Genomic DNA, 20,196 nt, shown 5'->3' with positions numbered 1-20,196 from the left:
CATTATTGCATGCAGGATGAGTTGGCATGCTGGTATGATATTCTTGCTTGCTGATAGGATCAGAGCTGCAAGGATCAGAGCTGCAAATTGCCTGACCAGTCACTGGCTGCTTTGTGACATATCCCAAACAGGCAGCGTACATAACCCAAGCTCAGAAGTCAGATACTGGTATAAGGGCGTTGGCGCTTCAATTTGTTCTGCTTCCTTAAGCACAATTTCATTTGATTTCGGGTTCCATACCAAAAAGTACAGGGAAGGTTGTTCCGACTATCTAATTAAATGCGGTGGAACTGGCTTGTATCCTGCGATTCCTATCTCTAAGAAAGGCTACGCGTATTATTAGGTCTCATGATACCTTCTACGCCAGCTTTCTGTGCAAAATCTCCAGCAAAATTTGCATGTCGCCCTGACGTCTATGAACCACGCGACCATAGAAACAATTAGAAGGGGGGCAGCCATGGCAAAAAAGCACCAGATGCTCAGGTGATCTCCCAACTCGGCAAAATTCATTCCATAAAATGAGGTAGCAAACGTAATGGGGATGTAAATATATGCCAGCACACTCAATTTGCCGAGTCTATCGGCTTGTGTCATTGCCTTTACCGTTTGTTGATGAGCATCAAGGCTCATCAAAATCGATATGCCACTCGCGCAGTGCTCCGAAAGACGGTCGCATTTGCCCAGCAAGTGCTCATATCGCAGATCAAGACGTTGAGCTGCCAGGTCAGCACGCTCGCGTTTCTTGGGCTCTGTTTCACGAGGCCATTTTGGGTTGCCGCGAGTCTTGACCACCTTGAGGACATTACCGAGATAGCTTCGATAGTCATCGATGTACGACTTCAGGATCAGAAGTTCGGAGATCTTGGTGGTGTCTGGATTATCCAGTCTCAGTAACTCGCCAATGCTGTCTTCAAAGTGCTTCAACAGTTGGTCCACCGAAGCCGCTGAGAACTCAAAGATCTCACCCAAGGCATAGAAGACATCGTGCACCATTATCTCCGCTTTTAGATTTCTTCCATAATTGGCATGAAGGTGGTTTATGCTTTGCGGAAAGGGCTCCGCCTCTTGGACACTTGAAGCAGCGACGTCGGTAGCTCCAGATGAGGCCATACGGGGGCGATGCTGGAAAACCGGATGCAGGGTGGCGGCATTTTCCAGGTTTAACCAACGCCCACTGGTACTGTGACTAATATCTTTACCGGAGTCATGCCATACGACAACTAATTAAAATCTCAATACATGTCCGGTTCAAAAACAATGTCGGATCGCCAATCAAGACTTAACTTACTAGACCAGGTTCGCGTGTGGTGAATGACCTCTATTGATAGCCGTTGCTCAATGGAGTAGCTATGTCGATTATGAACGATGAAACGCCGCACAATAGAATCACCGACTGCAAAATTACGTAGGTGTGCGAAATCCTCAACGTGCATCCTAAGCTTGCTTTCACAATCTTTCCTCAAGTCGACTAGTGTGTGCCTAGAACCATTAATATCCCAAGAACCGGTGTTGCAGACCCGTAACTGGATTAGATCTTGTGACCAAGGGAAAGGTGTTGAAAAAGACTGATCAAGGCGCGGCGAGACTTGGCCAGTTGAGATCGTCCCTTCAAGATGGCGATAGAAGAACTCGGGGTCTACATCGATGGTAGATCCAAGACAGTTGAGCCATTGGGCAGAGGGGAAACCGCGCAAGAATACTAGTCGACCGGGATACTTTCTTGCACTGGATGATGCTCGGGCGCTGCTAGAACGAGTTGGCTCCGAGGTTGTCGATACGGACTGATCTTCCGTTTCAGTCAAAGTGGGTGTTTGCTTCAGGTGATGCAAGAAATCGTCTGGCCGTTGGAAAAGCGTGGTGCGAGACAAATCTTCATTCGACATTGTGAGGTCACACAATGCAACACACTGGAATCCGTTTTCTTGGGGTGGAAATGACCACTCCTCGCCATAGGAAAGATAAGGATAGATTAAGAATTTGCCAAGTCGACTATAATGAAGTCCAGGCAGGTACGCGTCTCTTACACCTAGTTTGGAGTAATTCACGACTTTCTGAGCGTAACGCTCGGCGGACGAAGCTGTGAAAGAACGAAAGTCAGTAAACGGAACAGCGCAAAGGCCGATTCGGATAAGCGCAAACGTCGCCGACAGAATTGGCCACATGAGTAGAGTTTGCCTTACCAGTCTTGGGTGGCATGTTGCAGTATTGCCTGTCGAAAAATAGCGATGGTTGCACCTGTTAAACGGTGCTACTGGGGGGAACATGACGGCATTTAAGGATTGTGACATTCGTGCCATCAGAGACTCAATCGCTAGTATCTCTCTAGTCACATAGCTATTTAATTCTATTTCAGCTTTGCCGAGCTGAAAAACCAGGATCCAATATCAACCTGTCCGTCTTCGAGCGGGCTTTGGCCCGGACAGGCTGCTAAGCCGAAGGAAAGACCAATAATTCCCAGGTGCCAGGACCTCCTCCCAAGAAACTCTCCCTTTTTCCCCTCTCGATTTTTGTTAATGACAAAGTGGCGTACCTCAGGAGATTGCCCCCCTCTACAATTATTACAGGTGGTTGGCTGATCACATTTGGCTGGTGTAGTACCGTGTTGAGCTGACTGGTTTTTGCTTATTCGGTGACGTCACCCCTGCACTGAGGGGCTATGCAGCGGCTCGCAGTGGCATACAGCCCTGAGCACCCAAGGAAAGCCCCGCCCGGAAGAGCCTCAATGGCACGGCCCGAAACCTTGTACAGGACGTGGTTTTGTTTTTCAACGGGCCCCTTCGTGACCTGAGCAACCAACACGGGCTATTTTCAACTAAGCATCATTTCGCGTCTTCAAGCTACCCATCATGCCGCCCTCCTCAGGGGACGACAGTGGTACTCAGGCCATTGCACCCCATCCTTCTGCCGCTCTCGCCGATAATGGTCTGACGTGGCGGGCGATAGTGTGCGCCCTCATTCTCGGCACAGGCGTTTGCCTCACCAACATGTACTTTGGGCTGCAAGCCGGTATGGTAAATGCCATGCCGATGCAGAGCGCACTGCTTGGTTTCGCATTTCTTCAGTGCTTCAAAGCTCATTTCTCGACGGCCCTGACGCCCCAGGAAATAGCTCTCATCGAGGTCATGGCCGGCGCCCTTGGCCTTGCTCCCTTCACATCCGGGTTAACGTCCTTTATCTCTGCCTTACAATTTCTTGTCGATTCAGACCACGATACCGGACTCGAATTTACAACATCCCAGCTCCTTATCTGGTCTTTATCGACATGTGTACTGGGTATTGTCCTAGGCGCGCCGTTCAGACGTCTCTTCATTCTTCAAGAAAAGCTTCGCTTCCCCTCAGCAACTGCTACGGGCACCTTGATTGGCGTACTCTTTAACCGCAAAGACATTATTGCTCGTGCGAATCCGTCATCAAAACCTACACCCGATCAGACATTGGGAGATGCACAAGCGACACCGTCCACTGGTTTCGAAGGTCATGTTTGCGACAGTAGCTCAGCCATCCGTCACGACTATGATGAGCCCACCGTCAAACAAGACGAACACCGTTCCAACATCAGAATTCTTCTGCTTTCACTAGTAGGTTCTGCCACCTTTGTGAGTACTTCCTACCAAGATCCCTTGTTCAGATGACCCCTACTAACCTGGACGCCAGGGCATTGTGTCTTACCTTGTGCCCGTGCTGCACCGCGTCCCTCTATTCGGCAGCGAGATAGCCGAGAAATGGCTGTGGGCATTGGACTTGTCACCGGCGTACTTAGGATACGGCATCATCATCGGACCGGCGATCAACACATACACGTTGCTTGGTGCTGTTGTAGGATGGGGAATACTGTCTCCAATAGCCAAATATAATGGATGGACGCCTGGGTCTGTGGACGAATTTGACAATGGCGCCCGTGGATGGATCCTTTGCGTGGGCATGGGACTTATTCTCGGTGACACGTTTGTTGCACTGGCTTGGATCACCATCCAACTAATTGGCAACTCCGTCAAAGCGTCGTTAGTTTCACGGAGTCGATCCCCAGCCGACCACCTACAAGAGCAAGTTTCTTTGTTGTCCGGTTCCTCTGTTATACATGACGATAGGCAGGTGGAAGACCATAGCCTTCCTGATCAGCACTGGTCCAGCTCTTCCCTTGTTACACCCTCCTTGGTCTTTTGGCTCGGTAGCACCCTTTTCTTCGTGCTATTAGTATCGCTACTTCTGGGCTTCAGGCATGTCGTGTCTTCCTTTGCGATACCAATCACTGCTTTGATGATGCCGTTCGCAGCCCTCATCTCGATGCGCTCACTTGGAGAGACAGACAACGGTGCAAGTCTCGCAATTGGTATGACGCGGGTCCTCTCTCGCTATTTGATAACAGTGGCTGACTTGCCATAGGAAGACTTGCACAATTCATTAATGCATTGGTTGTGCCCCTGTCGAGCACAATGTTTACATCTACGAACCTTCTAATGAGTGGCGCTATTGAATCTGGTGCTTCGCAAGCCTCACAGCATATGGGTGGTCTTCGCACTGCATATATGACCAACACGGCGCCAAGACTAATTCTTCATGCTCAGATGCTTGGATCGTATGTTGGTTCTTTTGTTGCTGTGTCCCTCTACAAGACATACACATCTATCAAGAAGATACCCAGCCAAGAGTTTGGGATACCAGATGCACGCCTGTATATTGTTACCGTACAAATGATTCGGCAGCAAGGTCTTCCGCCGAAGGCAATGGAATTTGCATCGGTTGCCTTCATGATTGGGGCTATTTGCGGCGGTCTTCGGATAGTCGGAAAAGATCATTGGTGGCGATACTTGGTTCCGTCAGCCGTGGCCATGGCCGTAGGTGAGTTAAGAAGTAAAGGGATCCTATAACAAGGATCTCGTTTTTTGACTGACGAAAACACAGGTATGTATATCCCTCCAGCTATTACGATTCCTCGTGCCATCGGGGGTTTGATTCCCGTCGTAGCACAGCAGCAAAGTAGTCTCACTAGCTTCACAATGACCTGTTGCGCAACAGGATTGATCCTTGGACAAGGGCTTTTCAGTCTCGTTGCCCTGTTGCTCGATGCCTTTCATGGGTGAAGGGGCACATTGAGCAAGAGAGAGAAAGGCCTCATTGTAGTAGACTGAATCACCGCTCTTATTCTACATAAGAAAGACATATCTACTAAGTAAGAGACATAATTATATCCAAAGGCCATTATTAATACTTCTAAGATGTGACATGTGCAAGACTGGTATTGCATTAGCACATGAATTCGCACTGAAGTACAACTTGTAAGCACATGCGATGTACATGCTCTCCATTTGCTTCTGCATTGTGAGCTGTTACTTCAGGTGGCACAGAGTTACGTCAGCCTGCGTTTAAGCAAGCTCGGAGTAAACGCTGCCGCATCTTTTGTTCCCCTCTCTACCCCTCTTTGCTTTACAGGCACATTTCGACTCACGCTCTTTCGTAAGAATTCTCCGAGTAACGATAAGGCAGTCAATGAACCCAAAAATGACTTCCGACGAAGTGAAAGTTATCGGCGGAAGGAACAACTTCTGGCTCTGGAAGAAGAAGACAGGCTTCGATCTCACCCACCCGCCAACTCCAGACTCTCCCCCAATCTACCCAAGAATCACACTAGAAACAAGAGCAGATAAAGCGGCCATCGATCCTGCTAAGACTGCGCTAGTAGTCATAGACATGCAGAACTATTTCCTGTCACCCCTTCTGGGTCGACCGCCTAAAAGCATTGGGCTGGGTATTGTCGATAAGCTCGTCAGCGAAGTCATTCCTGTTTGCCGTACAGCTGGCATCCCCGTTGTATGGCTCGGCTGGGGAGTGGAGGATAGCGACCTGGACGACATACCACCCAGCATAGCACGAGGCTATGACTTCCCTCTTGATGAGAACTTCGTCAAACCGACATACCTAGGAAGCATCGGTGCTGAGATCGGGCATGTCAAGGCGGATGATGGGACTGACATTGACGCGGGTCGCGTGATGATGAGTGATCAGTGGAACACCGAGTTCTATCCTAGTCTGAAGGAAATCGCCGAGCCGCAAGACCTGCACATCAACAAGAATCGGTTATCCGGCTTTTGGGGAGGATCAGGCATCGAAGAGGCCCTACGAAACCGAGGTATCAGAACGTTACTTTTCGCCGGAGAGAACACGGATCAGTGCGTCGCTGGTACCATCCGAGACGCTTACACCAAGGGCTGGGATTGCTTGATGCTCAGTGATGCTTGTGCAACTACAAGTCCAGCTTTTGCCAAGAAGTGCACTGAGTATAACTGCGAAGGAGGCTGGGGTTTTGTGTTGAGCTGCAAGGATTTGGCTGATGGGGTGGATGCTATTGATCGAGGAGTTTAGCAAAGAACGCTTATTTCAAAAGAATAGGCAATTTATATTTAAGGGTATGTAATAATATGCCTAACCCTATGCACTGAGCCTTATAACCGTGTTAGAAACAAAGAAACGCCAAAATGCAATACCAATACCCAAGTGTTCCTACTGCTTCCTGGCTGAGATCATCGAATCATGACTCAAAATACCCACAAGCGTATCCCTCTTAATACACTTCTCAAACGAAAAGCTACTCGCAAGCTCCTCTAACTCCTCTATGCTCTTATCCCTAAACAACTCCGCCAACTCCCATCCAACATACTCACTTATCAAACACTCCCTAATAACCCGTTCAAACTGTCGTTCAAATGTCCAGATCTTGGGATACTTTGTGTCTCTGTACTTCTCCAGCACTTCGTTCTTCAAACCTTGGATAAACGGTTCGTAGAGGTGTTTGACACCGTCTTTGTTCACGACACCCCAGAAATCAAGACCAAGACGTTGTTTCTTGGCGATGAAGGGCGCGATGAGACGCATGTAGGGGGACTCGGGATCGACGTATACCATGCCTTGATAGCCGACGTCTTTGTATAACCAGATGGACCAGTTTACATCAGTTTCTCTGTAAATAGCCAATTGCTCCTGCAACAAATTAAAGCGTTTGGCGTTGGTCTTGATGGCTTCGTCACCTTCCTTATGCTCATTCTGATAAACAGGACCAAACTCTCCATTCCAAATGGGCACGTTTTTCTCCCTCATGAACTGCACTTTTCGCTCAAAGCTCTTTCGAAGCTTGGCGTTTTGCTCGTCTGTACCCTCGTATTGCTCTCCAAGGGGAAACCCGTAGAAACTATAATCGTGACAGGCGTAAACGGCGTTGGGAAGAGGGTTTTCGGGAAAGGCGCGGAAATCCATTGCGTAGGTATTCCCGTCAATGAAGATCATATGATCAGGGTCAATGGCGCGGACTTCCTTTTCAGTGCGTTCGTACCATTTTACAAGTTTGGCGCCGTAGTGGCCTGATGAGGTCTTGGTTTCGTCGGCGGGTTCGTTGAGGAGGTTGTAGCCCGCGATGACAGGGTTTCCCTTGTAATGAGCTGCAAGAGCTTTCCATAGCTGAATAGCACGGTCTTGATGGTCCTTGAAGTCCCAGAACGTAGCGCGCGATAATCCCGAATCACTATGCCAATCCTGGTTCTGACCACCAGGAACGGCATGGAGGTCAAGAACAGCGTAGAGATTATGTCTTCCGCAAATATCCACACAGCGATCTAACCAATCGAAACCAGATTTCTTCAAGTTATCAGGATCCATATCATCAATAAAATGACGGTAATTGAACGGGATACGGATACAGTTCAGACCCAACGACGCAAAGTAGGCAGCATCAGAGTCTGTGAAGAAATGGTATAAGAGCCTGTCGAAGAAGAAATTCGCTTTTTCTTCGCCCATGACTTCAGCCATTTGTTGTCTGTGCTGATGCTCGTGGCCTGCATAGCCGGTGATGAAGTTCTCCATGTTAAGCATACCGCCGATGGCAGCGCCCTTGAGGATGACGGTGTTTCCAGAGGGGTCGACGATGCGACTGCCCTCAGTATGAAGCATTTTGCATGTTGAGGATTTTGGAGGGGTGGTTTTGGGGACGGCTTCGTATGAGCCGGAGTTGTCTGCCGTTGCGACCATGGTAGAGGATGCCTGATATTGTTGATATGAAGAAAGAGGAAATTGGAGGATGAATGGTGAATAGGTGACAAGGCAGTTAATGTGAGTCGTGCTCTGTGAGGTCTGCTTGTTTCCGAAAAGACATTACAGCCTTCACCTAAATAGTCCGTACACTTCAAAAGTGGAGTGTTTTCTTACGAGCGACACTCCCCGATAGGATCCGCCACGACACCACCAAGAACCATAGCCCCGGAATCCCCATACCATTACTCGCAAAAACACGGGGAAGTACGCTTTAACCATTCTATTAGTGTACATCATAAGTTAAACATCAATTTACGGTCAGCCCATGTAAAACCTCCTCCAAGAAATTCCGATGGTTCGATAATCCCGGTATATCATCTTCCCACGCCCTCAAAACCTGCATTATCCTCTCACACGCATCCCTCCAACCAGCAGGCATTCCCGATCCCAAGAGCCTAGCTGCAAGCAACACAGTCGCTGAGCGAACTAAAGCTCGAATCATAAGCCATGTTCCATGATGACGATGCAGAAAGCCCGCTTCGTTGACATCCACATTCAGAACATGATACTCTAAGCCCTTCTCTACAAACTGTCGCCCTGGGATAGGTGTAGTCACGCCTCGTTCGAGAGCGGCGAGATGAGCCATTACAAAGGGCCAGTAGAGACGTTCGAAGAAGTTTACTAGATGCCCGCGGAGGACGAAGCAGCATACGTTGTCTTCGAGGGGTGTTGAGGCGATGGAGAGTTCGGGGGGCAGACTTTCGGCCCATTCGTTTGCTTGGGTTTCGTAGGCGGGGATGAGGAGGGAGAGTTGTTTGAGGAAGTCTAGGTTTGATGTTGATGCGCGATGGAGTTCGAGAATGTCGTTGCATGTCCGACTTGAGAGGCGTCGAAGAGATATTTCGGAGAGGTAGAATAGCCAAGCTGTATGCTGTCTGCTTGACGCTGTGGTCTTGGTGGACTCGAGAGGATGGGGAGGTGTAGGGAAGAAGGGCGGGTATAGCACGCTTGAAGAATAAGGCATGCTGAAGTCAGGCAGTGATAGCTCTCCTCGAAGTTCTCTTTCAGACTTCCAAGCAGACCAGTATACAGCCTCTTGCTGCGTCTCACCCAATTCTGGCCCCCCAAGATCTGATCCATCCATTGCACTAAGAGATTGAGCCCTCTGCAGGAATGGCAGCGTCTGGCATGTTGCTAAAGCCTGCGAGAAATACCGCCAAGCCTCAAATGGCCTGAAAGTGCTCATCAAAAACACCCCAGACAAAAAGAAACACTGTGCCCCAATGATATCCGATCTCGCCATTAGAGTGCCAATCCTCTTCTGCGCCGCCTGAAACAGCGCCTGAGCCTCCAAATACGGCGTCGAATCAGCCCTCAAGTGAAAACTCGCATCAAGCGGCGTCGCAATCTTCCCCAGCGCACAAATGATCAGTGTTAGACATGACCCAGGCGACCAATCTATTCCCTCAATAACGACATTGAGAACAACCTTCCTAGCAGCTGCTTCTTCGAGAATTGGGTTTTTGCAGTGCACGTGATCGAAGAAGTTATCAAGAAGTGATTTCACACCCTGCGTGTCGAGATCCGCTATGTCGGCTAGTGATGTGCAGCCGGGGGAATAAGATGGGGATGGTTGGGGTGGATCGGGAAGGAGAGTTGTGTGGGATGACTTGTCGCGTGAGAGGACGGACCAGAGGAGGAGGCTTTCCATTTTCTCGGGGAGGATGCTTCTCAGGGGTATGTCGCTCATGCTCTCTGGGGATAACTGTAAGGCCTCTGTAGGAGACTCCTCAGCTAGTGACACCTCTGGCTCATGCTGCGCAACATCTTGACTTGGGACGCCATTGCGTGGCTCGCGAATCAACTTCTCCAATTCATCCAAGCGTTCCAAAATCTTAAGACTCGCAGGGTCAAATGCCGATAGATCAACCGGGGACTGAATACACGTCGCCCCAACGCTGACGCAGTACGAACAAGCCGGCTTTTGGTTGTCGCACTTTGTCTTCCTAGCTCTGCAGACTTGACATGCCGTGTTGGCTCGTTTGCGGGGATAAAACGCTGTACCCCGGGGAGCTGGTCTCTTTCCTGGCCGACGATCCCCTTCAATCGGTTGGTCTGCTTGCGGAGACATGATCAAGTTGCAGGAACAGTTTCGATGTGGAGGAGAAGAATCAACGTGGATGTCACGTCGGGGAATATCGCTCCTTATACGTCTTGACTCGTGACGCCGTAAAGTGGATTGCCATCGGGGAATGTCGCTCGTGTCAGCCAAACTGGGGTAAGCTCAGCTTTCGGCATCCCCAGATTTTCCAATGCTTTGGTCTCCCCACAAACCCCAGACTGGTCTAGACCGTGTTAGCAAAAGCCAATTCTTTTTGCGCATGACTTTTGGGCTTCTTTTCCTCGTCATGCCATGTCACCAATATGGCCTGTCTTTAACCGGAAACTATTGATGATACTACGCTCATGACTTGGTTATGCAGCTGTATATAAGACTTGGCAGTTGACCCCATCTTTATCACCAGCATCCATCATCAGTTTCCACTTTATCTTATCAAGAACTTGTATCAATCATGGAGAGTTTGAATATTACCGGCAAAGCAGATCTTGAACTTCAGGCCAAGGTTTCTGGTACAGAGTTCATGGATGCCAAGAGCCATGCTGTCGAGGCTGATCGTCAGGCTGAGCATGAGTTGACGCTGAAGCAATGCTTTCGTCAACATCCGGCTATTGTTTGGTGGTGCTTTTACTGGTCAATCGCAGCTGTAGGCTGGTAAGCCAATTCATATCCTATCTCCTCGCTTCCTGTCACTAACTGATGCCTTATAGGGGCTTTGATGCTCAGATCAACGGTGCCATGATCTCCGTCGCTGCCTTCCGACGTGACTTTGGGTACGCCCGTTATCGGACCCCTCTCCTCACTACCACTAATTATTTTCAGATATGTCGAAAATGGCGAAGCTATCCTCCCCGCCGACTGGCAAACCGCCTTCAACTGCATCAGCTCCGTAGGCGGTTTCTTCGGCGGTTTCATGTGTTCCTGGATCTGCGATTACGTCGGCCGAAAGAACTCTCTCGTCATGGCACTCCTTCTCGCGACCGGCGGTACGATCGGAGAGTGCATGTCCAATACCAATGTCGCTTTCCTAATGTCCAAGCTTATTATTGGTCTTGGACTCGGTTTCTTTCTGACGCTTGCCCCGTTGGCGACGTCGGAGATTTCACCTGTTGTGTTTCGCGGTATTGCTACTGCGGGCGTTAACCTTGGAATTGCTATTGGTCAGTTGGTTTCTAATGGTGTTATCAAGGCTTTTGGTGAAAGGACGGACCATTGGGCTTGGCGGGGTGCTTTGGCTACGCAGGGTATCTTTATTGTCATCCTTGCTATTGGTCTGCCTTTTGCTCCCGAAACTCCGTGGTATCTGGTTCGCAAGGGTAAGATGGAGGAGGCCAAGAAGTCACTCATCCAGCTATACGGATCTGGAGTCGACATTGACGCCAAGCTCGCTACTATCAAGGAGACCATCGCCGAGGAACAAGCCGCCTCTGCTGAAGAAGCATCATGGGTCCAGTGCTTCAAGGGAACCGATCTTGTCCGAACCATGATCAGCATGGGAGTCTTTGTTTGCCAACACTTCGTCGGCATCATCTTTGTCCTGGGATACTCGACCTACTTCTTTCAACTCGCCGGTCTCGAAACCTCTCGCAGCTTTGATCTCGGCGTCGGAGTCACCGCATGCGGTGTTCTTGGAAACATCTGCAGTTGGTTCGTCGTCAACTCCTTCGGCCGTCGCAAGATCTTCCTCTCAGGCATGGGAGCTCTCACAGTTCTCCTATTCCTCATTGGTATCATGGATGTTGTACCAACGTCAGCTGCCAAGTGGGTGCAAGCCGCATGCACAGTCATCTACGCTTACGTCTACTTCGCCACCGTCGGAGCCATGGCCTTTGCTGTTCTTGGCGAAACAGCTTCGTTGAACCTCAAGGCTAAGACAATGGCGCTTGCTACTGCTACACAGTCTGTCATGGGCATTGCGATGAACTTTGCCATTCCGTATATGGTTAACCCTGATGAGGGTAATCTGAAGGGCAAGGTTGGCTTCATATTTGGCGGTCTTGGCTTGATCGGCTTTATTTGGAGTTGGGTCTATGTTCCTGAGCTCAAGGGGCGACGATATGATGAGATTGACCACATGTTTCATAACAAGGTCAGTCCTCGACAGATGGGAACTTATAAGCTGTAAAGGATGGGCCGCTGGCGAAACGCGGAGATTCTGAGATCATGACTGGGCCTTGTATTTTGTATTTGGAAGAAGTGCGGTAGTCTCATATTAATAACTACTTCGCTATTGGACTTTGATGACTTACAGAAGACGAAACAAATCCTTTTGGTCGCATTTCCCCACTTGATCAATCGCCTTGTTAGGTATGTATAGCGGCCTATCTCTTTGACCGGCATAAGCCGTCCACGAGGTCACGACAGGGGCGGGGGGCCAATCAAAATGACCGTGACGACCGGTACCTCTACACACACCTAAATTAATGTGTGATAGAAGTACTAACAGTCAGCATTATTACAAATCGCTACATCATACACTTTGCAGCCATACCTAGTCTGCCGACCTCGCGCATTTCCTAATAACCTCGAGATAACCTCCTTTTTTTGCCTTTTTGGGGGGTCAAGGCTGCCCTTGCCGCAAGCCTTTACAAGCAAGGCAATAAGAAGAGCTATTTCTGCCTCTATAGACATAATTAATATCTCTTTATAGGTGATTTTGCTATACTTCTGTATTATTAGTGTCTTCCTCCTTCCCTATGCGGTATCTCTTCCTTATGCCGCTATCGGTGCTATACTTATTAAAAATGGCATTATAAATAGCCTCTTTCTAGTCTCAAAGCATGCTATAGGGCTTCTAATAAGGCTGCCAGGTCTTCTTCTGCAAAATAAAGCTATTCACAAGTGCAATATCAAGGAGGAAAGACTAAAGCAATGCCTGCCAAGGACCGCGCCAGAAACAGTACTAATATAAGGTATAAGATCTTATCTAATCGCTGCAGTCTATATGATTTATTTTATTATTATACTAAGCGGCAATAGAAGGAATAGGGATTATCCTAGCCTGATCTCTATTAAAGACCTCCTTTAGGCATTATGCCTCTGCCTTTATGCCTCTTTTAGCAGGTAATTTCTTCTCTTTTAGTATATAGTTAAGAGGGGCTGCGCTATATATAGTTAAAAGGAAGAGCACTACAGAGCTATCCTTCTAAGCGATTTAAAGGACCTAGAGGGAAGGAAAAGAGATAAATTAATAAGGGAAATATAAGTAAAGTTATCTATACTTGCTTATCCTTTATTAGGATTAAATATACCTTATTATATAGCAAAGGCTTACTATTAGGAAGCTTCCTGGTCTCTTTTATCTGCTTTATTATAATAGTAATACTGCAATTAGGGCATATTATGCCTATAGCCCTATATCTAAGCTACTAAAGGAGGCAGAAGAGCTGCAGTAATAAGAAGAGGTTATTTATAAAGATATAATATATCGCTATTAATAGCCTTTATAATAGGTAAACTATAATGCTTTATATATTGCTAAGAGGGATCTCAGTCTATAGCTTTCCCTTCTTGCTATATAGTATTAATACCTCTAGCTTAACTGTTATAGGTATAACTAGTAATGCCTTTATATACTAAAGCTACTGCAGAAAATAGCCTTATTATACAATAACCTAGATTTTAAAGCCCTTTAATATAGGCTTTCCCTTAATAAGCGTTATCTCTTTTAATTTGCCTGTAAATAGCACTATATACTTATTTATAGTTAGATTAGTCTTTAGAAGATAGAGCTTAATAGATACCCTTTATATATACTTAGATTACTCTTTAGCCGCTTAGAAGGTCTTTAGAAGATCCCTCTTATTACTTATATTAAGATTAGTGTAATTAAAGGTACAGAAATACTATATAATTAGCTCGAACTTCTATAGTAATATGAACTTTATAAATAGATAAAGGGGGCGCTAATCTCCTAGGCTAGGGGCCTTTTAATAGTCCTCGAGGGATATTTCCCTATGAATTCCTAGGTAAATAAGGATACTAAGCTATATATAAGCCGTTGCAGTAGAGATGCCTTCCTAAGCATACAAGCGCAAGTAGTCAGAAAGGGGGGTATTCTAGCTATCAAAGCTATAATCATCTATTATATGTATCTCTTGGGAGCTTATCGTTCTAATTAAGACTTGTTAAGGTCAATTCATATAAGGATTTTGATAATTTTGGTGGTGTTGAAAGAAGAAGCTGTCTGACGGGAACTTCATGTACCCTGCAGGTACCTGTAAAAAAGCGGGGTAAGTGACCTCGTGGACGGCTTATGCCGGTCAAAGAGATAAATAGACCTCCTAGATAAGCGCCGCAGCAAATCCTGTCATCCTATCGTCCTTTCTCATCCTTTCTCATCCTTCATAAAACATGTTAAGCTTACGGTGCTTACTTTGGCTCCGGTCAGCATGAAGACAGTTAATAAAACAGCTGATGACAAGACAGCCCTTCATTCCCAAAATCTATTTTAACATACTGAACATCAGGCTGTCGAGTCCTGGAAAGCCTCTACAGTACATATCTGCCTTTTTTCAGTCCTTCGCGACACATTCACCATGTCGTACAAAGTAATTCCCGATCGACGTTCAAGGTCGCCATTGTGTAAAACATGCTTCGTTTTCTTTACCATGCCACAAGACATCTCGACACCTGGCAGGCTGATCAACAACCCTCACTCTCCCAGCATCGCTAAGCTCCTAGCCTCATCGCAGCTTACCAAATGTGCGTTCTGCACACACATTGTGCAACAAATGAAAGATGCGCGTATCAAATCTGACTTTCCATTGACTTGTAACATACATAAAAGGCACGGGAAGCTCTCTAAACCGGTTTGGAGAGTCTCTACGACCTTGTCTAGCAACATATACGGAAAATCCGTAGATTATGCACTGCTTCCCTTAGCATGTATGCACCCAAGTTATGATTCATGTACATCATGGACTGACAATACCTCTAGATGTCTGGAAGTCCGTGGAGTTTCGCAAGCAAGACATTGTGTCTAATGAGTATGGGATCAGCTACTCGACCGACACGGCGACTAGTCGCAATCTAGTTCAAAGATGGCATCATGATTGTCAGCAAAAGCATCAGACTTGCAAATCCTCAAAGGACTGGGCCCCTACGAGACTAGTCAAGATCTATGATACCCACTTCCGTGTCATCACAAACAACGACCACCACTCCGAACCATACCCCTACGTCGCTCTAAGCCACTGCTGGGGACGAGTCAATATTCTGAAGCTCACATCAGCAACCAAAAGTGACCTCTTCCAAGGCACGCCTATCTCAAGACTCCCTAAGACGTTTCGCGACGCAATCACTGTATGTCGCTGGCTGAATTACTCGTATATCTGGATAGACTCGCTCTGTATTGTACAAGATTCTCACGAAGATTGGACGACCGAAGCACATATGATGACGGATGTCTATGGAAACTCTGCGCTGACGATTGTGGCTGCACACGCACGTGACGGTACAGAAGGTCTTTTCTGTAATCGCAGCCCACTGGGAACTAAAGCACTTATCATTGACTGCTGCTGGGGGCCTACTGGAGCCCCCGAGCCGTACTGCCTTGTAGATCATCGCTTATGGGTCAATAGCGTTGAAGACAGTCACATATCCTCAAGAGCCTGGACAGTCCAAGAGCGCTTTCTGTCTACCAGGACTTTATACTTCACAGACCATCAGATATTCTACCGCTGCGCCACCCACGAAGTCTGCGAGTCTTTCCCAGCGGGTGAAACGCCTTCGCAACTTATTGAGAATACGCTCTACAGTCCGTCAAAAGCGTTCTTGAACCTAGGGATAAATGGATTCGAGCTGCGGAGGTTTACTCAAGAGCGCGTCTTACAAAGGACACGGATAAAGTCGTTGCTATCGCTGGAATAGCAGAGAACCTGCGCCCACTTTTGGGAGATGAGTATTTGGTTGGCTTATGGAGGAGTAATCTAGTCCATGAACTGCTGTGGCGATCGTCTTCAAATGGTGGTGACCAGTCGAGACCGGATCCATGCCTCGCCCCAAGTTGGCCTTGGATGTCAGTCAAGGGAGTTGGCGTGGACATAAACTCCACGATTTGCAGCTCAGGTTGCAGACACCATTTGACCATCGTACATGCCTCAGTCGATCTTGTTGAACCTTCGCGCCCAACTGGGGATATTCAGCAAGGTTCCGGAATCCTTCAGGTTCGAGGTTCTCTCAAACAAGTGTACTGGTCCCCGCGGGACTATTCCGATAGAGATTGGCGAAAATATCAAATCACCTTTGAAAGCGGAGACAACGACGGGGGCTTAGGGTTGAGTATCACACACCCAGATTACCTTGAGGACTCTATCACGGATCGGAGACTCTTTTTGTTGCCTGTTCTATCAACAGCAGATGGGCAAAGTACTGAGTGTCTCGTTCTCACGCCAGTTATCGAAAAGGCTAGATTGTATGAACGCGTGGGATTGTATAGTATGAGTCGTGGTAATGGAGGAGATTGGTATTTGTTCAGACAGAGGAAGTGGTGTCAAGGGGACGGTACTTCCCCACGGTGGAGGAGGGTCACATTTGCTTACAGAGATTGGGAAAGAAACCCTGTAGTTGATTTATGTATAATCTAAATATTTCTTTAGATAGAAGTGTGCTAATATTGAGTTTATTGCATGAGAGATTGTTCGAGATGGATAATGTTTCTTAACAGTGTGTTAAACAGTGTTTCCTGATATACCCTCTTTTCCCATATGATAGACTAAACAAGCTGAACCCAAGACATAAAGTAGCTTTCTCAAGAACCCCCAACAGTAGTTGTTCCACTGGTCACAGTAACTGCATCCGGTTTAATCACACTGGTAGCCATAGAAACCTCCACACCATGTCCAAGGAGCTGAAGCATCTGGCGTAACCACAACAATCCTAGTATTGAAGTTAGTACTGAGTACAAACCAAGATAGTACCTGGCACTGGGATTTCCTCCCAGAATTGTTTTGACTCACACTGTGCCCTAGCACTAGCGCTCGTTAGAGTTGAATCTGAAGCTGGCGGCTTCCGAATCGCTGGAGCAAAAGTCCCGGCATACACTGAAGCTAGGACCTTTGATGGATTCACCAGATCCTCCACTCCAATAGTTGCTGTCTCCATAACCAATAACGTCACAATGGACCTCCGCTGAACATGTGTCAGTGAGGCCTCAGCAGTATTGGTGAGAGGGGAAGAACTTACTACCAGGAACATACACCGTAGGAGTTGGTGCTCAATGATGACTATTAGTAAGAAATAACATTCCAAAGTCACCGTTGCAGAGACTCACGTAACACTGTATGTTTCATTGTAAGTATATCCCCCTTTACAGATAATGTTTGGTAAGCACTTACAAAGTAGAAAACGTGGCTGAGATGGTAGTCAGAACATCAACGGTGGAAGCGTCAGTAACATCTGTTGTAACCGTTGTATCAACATCGACTGTAACAGTCGTGGTGACCCCCTTAGTAATCCTCTGAGTTATCTGCTCAACATCCGTCACAGCCACCTGAACTGACTTTGTATTAGTGACTCGATTAGTCGCCGTGTTCGTAAGTGTCTTTGTGGTAACGTCAGTAACTAGAGCGGTGCTCGTCTGGGTAACTGTAGTCAAATCGGTCTTTGTCGTAGTGGTCACGGTCACGAGGAAGGTGGTGGTTCTAACGGTAGTGACGCCGATTAGAGTAATCGTTGTGACTTTCGATTTGAATGAAGTAGTTCGAGCAATGGGGGTTACGGCTGTGGAGGTGGTACTTTGGATGTAGGTTGAGCAGAAAGCGGATCCATCGGCTTGATGTTTCTTGAAGGCTTGGTTGTTTGGATCACTGGCTTTGCAGACTGAGAAAGGTGGACTGTTAGTTTAGTTGCGTTGTATAGGAGGTTTACATACCTACTCTTGGGTCAAGGACGTCTCTCCTGTCAAGCATCAAATCAGAGAGTTTACCATTGTTGTCCGCCGCTGGTAACGCGTTCGCTGTGCTGATGAATAGCAGCGTCAGAATTATCTTCAAAGGAACCGTTTTTGCTCAACAGAATGAAAACACTATTGTCTAGAACATAACTGGGCTAGATATATCCTGATTTATGGACAAGTCGGTAGGAAATAGAGCGGTTATTGCTAAGATAAAGAATAAATAAAATTTAGATATATACTTTTAGCTCTTAGAGATAGATATAACAAAAGGGTGAGCCGCTCAAAGTATCAAGTGCATCATCGATAGTGATCTCAGCTGCATTAACTCCCATATTTAGAGGATCAGACTTCAAAGCGTCCCGGCTAGGAGGTCTGTTCGAAATAGTGATAGTGCCAGCAATGTCTCGAGCCTGCTTCGGGTGAAGGGCCTGCCAGATCCAGTATACGCGGTCGACCATAGAATGGTGCAAAAAGAAAGCAGGCTCATTTGGTGAAGAGTAGAGATCGGATGAGTCACCGCCCATGACAAAATGACCAGCTGCATGCAAGCCCAAGAATCCATCCGCAAACCGTCCTTGAAATTCATCCTGCATAGCCTTGACGCTATGCGAAGCGTCGCCGAGAGTGATGTTGTATAAGTTGTGAAGGGTCATCCACTTCTCAATGGTGTAACGGCTAAGATCTCGACGTATACAGCGGGGATTATACTCGAGAGGCGTCGTAGTGGCTTTCATTCCATCCATACCGGGAGAGGGAGGTCCAAGGTTGGCGATTGCACCGGCGAAGGGACCTTTCTTGATACAGCCGCCTCCGTTACCACTCGGAAGAAAAATGGCTCCTGCGCCGGAAATAGAACCGTTGTGTTTGAAGAACTCGCCGTCACCGCTCATACTGGTCTCGGAACCGTCAAAGACAGGGTTGGTTGCAAAGTCGCCAGTCTCAAACCAATTCCAATACTACATGAATTCGTACGTTCTAAGTTTCTGTCATCGGGAGTTATCGAGCTTTACTTACTGGCTGGGTGCCCTTATAACCACACTCATCTCGCAGAGCTTTTTCATAGGCCCAAGTATAATATCGATGCCAGGTGAAGAAATTTCCCTAGAAGGCTATTAACCGCCATTTACACCTCACGAAACACGATTCTCACTGTTCCATGTATGCTTCGAGTCTGATTAATATGGACAGCGACGAAATCATCATATCTAGTGCGTGCGCCAGGTGCGAAAGAAGGGTCCGCCTTGGAAGGTTTCTTTCGCAGACATAAGACGGCATTGATGTAAGCCTTCTTCTCCTTCTTCGAGAGGGCTGCCCTGTAGCAATTGTTAGTAACGGTTCAAGGCCTTGGGGAGAACAACTTACCAATCCCGGCGTACTTCGGCGTTGGCGATTGTACACTTCTTGCGGCTTGTCGGTGCTCTGGTATTCTCTAGTGCAGACGTCGCCTTGCTGTTAAGATGTAGCATGAGATCACCGGCAGATTGAGTTGGTGAGGCAGCAACTAGCGAAGAGGCGCCCAGGAAAGCAGCGATGATTCCGAAAGAAATCTGCATGGTTTCGAAACTTGCTTTTGTGCTTGTACTCTGTGATATTCAGTTAGACAAGAGATGACAGGAAAGAAAGTCAGGGAATGCGGTGAGATTGAGCGCGCGGGATAGACTACTTAACTAATAAGCAAGCAGAAAAATGCGGTCGAAATTGTATTAGTGCCTATCCCGTATAATTGATGGGATAGAGACAAAATTCAAGAACCCCTGTTAAAGCCAAGCCGGAGCAAGCCCTGTTCGTAGTGTTGTGCCGCTGTATCGCGCCCATCATTGCTGGAAGGGGATTTGACAAGCCCTTAACTCTGCAGCCCTAGGGCGCAGGGTCTTACAGGCTACACCAAAACTACCAGGTATCTTAACCAGGCAGAATTGAGGCTAAAAGATATAGAGTAGATGGATGGAATAACTATCTCTCGGCATGGATTTACTCCTTTTCATTGAAGGCATCCCGCAATCAAGGTTTGGTGAGGGATAAATCAGTGAAGAGAAACGTGTTAGATGGTGATTTAACCGGATGCCCCTGGACATGGTTATGCATCTAAGATTTTAGGGTAACCAATGACTGACCGTTGTTGATTCGCAAATTCATACCAACTATGGGGTAGCTCAATCTG

General features: G+C 47.4%; 9 protein-coding genes across 9 annotated transcripts; 4 read left to right on the top strand and 5 right to left on the bottom strand.

The window, feature by feature from the left end:
• Nucleotides 1-218: 218 nt before the first annotated feature.
• On the bottom strand, nt 219-2,230 carry BKA55DRAFT_636573 (uncharacterized protein). The gene is made up of 3 exons (XM_046197027.1): nt 2,181-2,230; nt 1,289-2,077; nt 219-1,220 (listed from the first exon to the last, which is right to left on the bottom strand). Exons 1-3 carry the CDS (start codon nt 2,194-2,196, stop codon nt 340-342), a joined length of 1,686 nt encoding a protein of 561 aa, XP_046054362.1. The 5' UTR covers nt 2,197-2,230; the 3' UTR covers nt 219-339.
• Nucleotides 2,231-2,846: 616 nt separating this feature from the next.
• BKA55DRAFT_503015 (OPT oligopeptide transporter protein-domain-containing protein) lies at nt 2,847-5,081 on the top strand (the record flags this gene model as incomplete). The annotated part of the gene is made up of 4 exons (XM_046186971.1): nt 2,847-3,596; nt 3,655-4,330; nt 4,384-4,839; nt 4,903-5,081. 4 exons carry the CDS (start codon nt 2,847-2,849, stop codon nt 5,079-5,081), a joined length of 2,061 nt encoding a protein of 686 aa, XP_046054361.1.
• Nucleotides 5,082-5,284: 203 nt separating this feature from the next.
• BKA55DRAFT_253974 (Isochorismatase-like protein) lies at nt 5,285-6,429 on the top strand. Its single transcript, XM_046185380.1, has one exon. It carries the CDS (start codon nt 5,488-5,490, stop codon nt 6,358-6,360), a length of 873 nt encoding a protein of 290 aa, XP_046054360.1. The 5' UTR covers nt 5,285-5,487; the 3' UTR covers nt 6,361-6,429.
• On the bottom strand, nt 6,430-8,171 carry BKA55DRAFT_253975 (glycoside hydrolase superfamily). The gene has a single exon (XM_046185381.1). The coding sequence runs from the start codon at nt 8,014-8,016 to the stop codon at nt 6,499-6,501; it is 1,518 nt and encodes a 505-aa protein (XP_046054359.1). The 5' UTR covers nt 8,017-8,171; the 3' UTR covers nt 6,430-6,498.
• Nucleotides 8,172-8,326: 155 nt separating this feature from the next.
• BKA55DRAFT_590849 (uncharacterized protein) lies at nt 8,327-10,150 on the bottom strand (the record flags this gene model as incomplete). Its single annotated transcript, XM_046195151.1, has 1 exon — nt 8,327-10,150. One exon carries the CDS (start codon nt 10,148-10,150, stop codon nt 8,327-8,329), a length of 1,824 nt encoding a protein of 607 aa, XP_046054358.1.
• A 196-nt stretch (nt 10,151-10,346) lies between these two features.
• BKA55DRAFT_559292 (general substrate transporter) lies at nt 10,347-12,345 on the top strand. The gene is made up of 3 exons (XM_046191954.1): nt 10,347-10,792; nt 10,849-10,911; nt 10,961-12,345. The coding sequence occupies exons 1-3, from the start codon at nt 10,593-10,595 to the stop codon at nt 12,261-12,263; spliced, it is 1,566 nt and encodes a 521-aa protein (XP_046054357.1). The 5' UTR covers nt 10,347-10,592; the 3' UTR covers nt 12,264-12,345.
• Nucleotides 12,346-14,676: 2,331 nt separating this feature from the next.
• BKA55DRAFT_719194 (heterokaryon incompatibility protein-domain-containing protein) lies at nt 14,677-16,802 on the top strand (the record flags this gene model as incomplete). Its single annotated transcript, XM_046200957.1, has 4 exons — nt 14,677-15,025; nt 15,078-15,896; nt 15,941-16,642; nt 16,738-16,802. The coding sequence occupies 4 exons, from the start codon at nt 14,677-14,679 to the stop codon at nt 16,800-16,802; spliced, it is 1,935 nt and encodes a 644-aa protein (XP_046054356.1).
• Nucleotides 16,803-16,889: 87 nt separating this feature from the next.
• BKA55DRAFT_535544 (uncharacterized protein) lies at nt 16,890-18,048 on the bottom strand (the record flags this gene model as incomplete). The annotated part of the gene is made up of 6 exons (XM_046189716.1): nt 16,890-17,035; nt 17,098-17,269; nt 17,338-17,353; nt 17,412-17,417; nt 17,476-17,959; nt 18,012-18,048. The coding sequence occupies 6 exons, from the start codon at nt 18,046-18,048 to the stop codon at nt 16,890-16,892; spliced, it is 861 nt and encodes a 286-aa protein (XP_046054355.1).
• A 232-nt stretch (nt 18,049-18,280) lies between these two features.
• Nucleotides 18,281-20,067, bottom strand: BKA55DRAFT_559287 (uncharacterized protein; the record flags this gene model as incomplete). Its single annotated transcript, XM_046191953.1, has 4 exons — nt 19,398-20,067; nt 19,186-19,348; nt 19,050-19,136; nt 18,281-18,991 (listed from the first exon to the last, which is right to left on the bottom strand). Exons 1-4 carry the CDS (start codon nt 19,586-19,588, stop codon nt 18,284-18,286), a joined length of 1,149 nt encoding a protein of 382 aa, XP_046054354.1. The 5' UTR covers nt 19,589-20,067.
• Between the last annotated feature and the right edge of the window lie 129 nt (nt 20,068-20,196).

The sequence above is a fragment of the Fusarium redolens genome (assembly GCF_020744475.1).
Source record: "Fusarium redolens strain MPI-CAGE-AT-0023 chromosome Unknown BKA55scaffold_3, whole genome shotgun sequence".
Lineage (NCBI taxonomy): Eukaryota > Fungi > Ascomycota > Sordariomycetes > Hypocreales > Nectriaceae > Fusarium > Fusarium redolens.
This window is presented reverse-complemented; position numbering and strand designations above follow the sequence as displayed.

Excerpts from the sequence above, each read along its gene's own strand:
- BKA55DRAFT_636573 (XM_046197027.1), bottom strand. Across the intron at positions 1,221-1,288 it reads CCACACGCGAACCTGGTCTA|TTGTCGTATGGCATGACTCC; the intron begins GTAAGTTAAGTC and ends GATTTTAATTAG.
- BKA55DRAFT_559292 (XM_046191954.1), top strand. The coding sequence starts at position 10,593 with ATGGAGAGTTTGAATATTACCGGCAAAGCAGATCTTGAACTTCAGGCC. Across the intron at positions 10,793-10,848 it reads TCAATCGCAGCTGTAGGCTG|GGGCTTTGATGCTCAGATCA; the intron begins GTAAGCCAATTC and ends GATGCCTTATAG. Across the intron at positions 10,912-10,960 it reads GCCTTCCGACGTGACTTTGG|ATATGTCGAAAATGGCGAAG; the intron begins GTACGCCCGTTA and ends AATTATTTTCAG.
- BKA55DRAFT_253974 (XM_046185380.1), top strand. The coding sequence starts at position 5,488 with ATGAACCCAAAAATGACTTCCGACGAAGTGAAAGTTATCGGCGGAAGG.
- BKA55DRAFT_253975 (XM_046185381.1), bottom strand. The coding sequence starts at position 8,016 with ATGGTCGCAACGGCAGACAACTCCGGCTCATACGAAGCCGTCCCCAAA.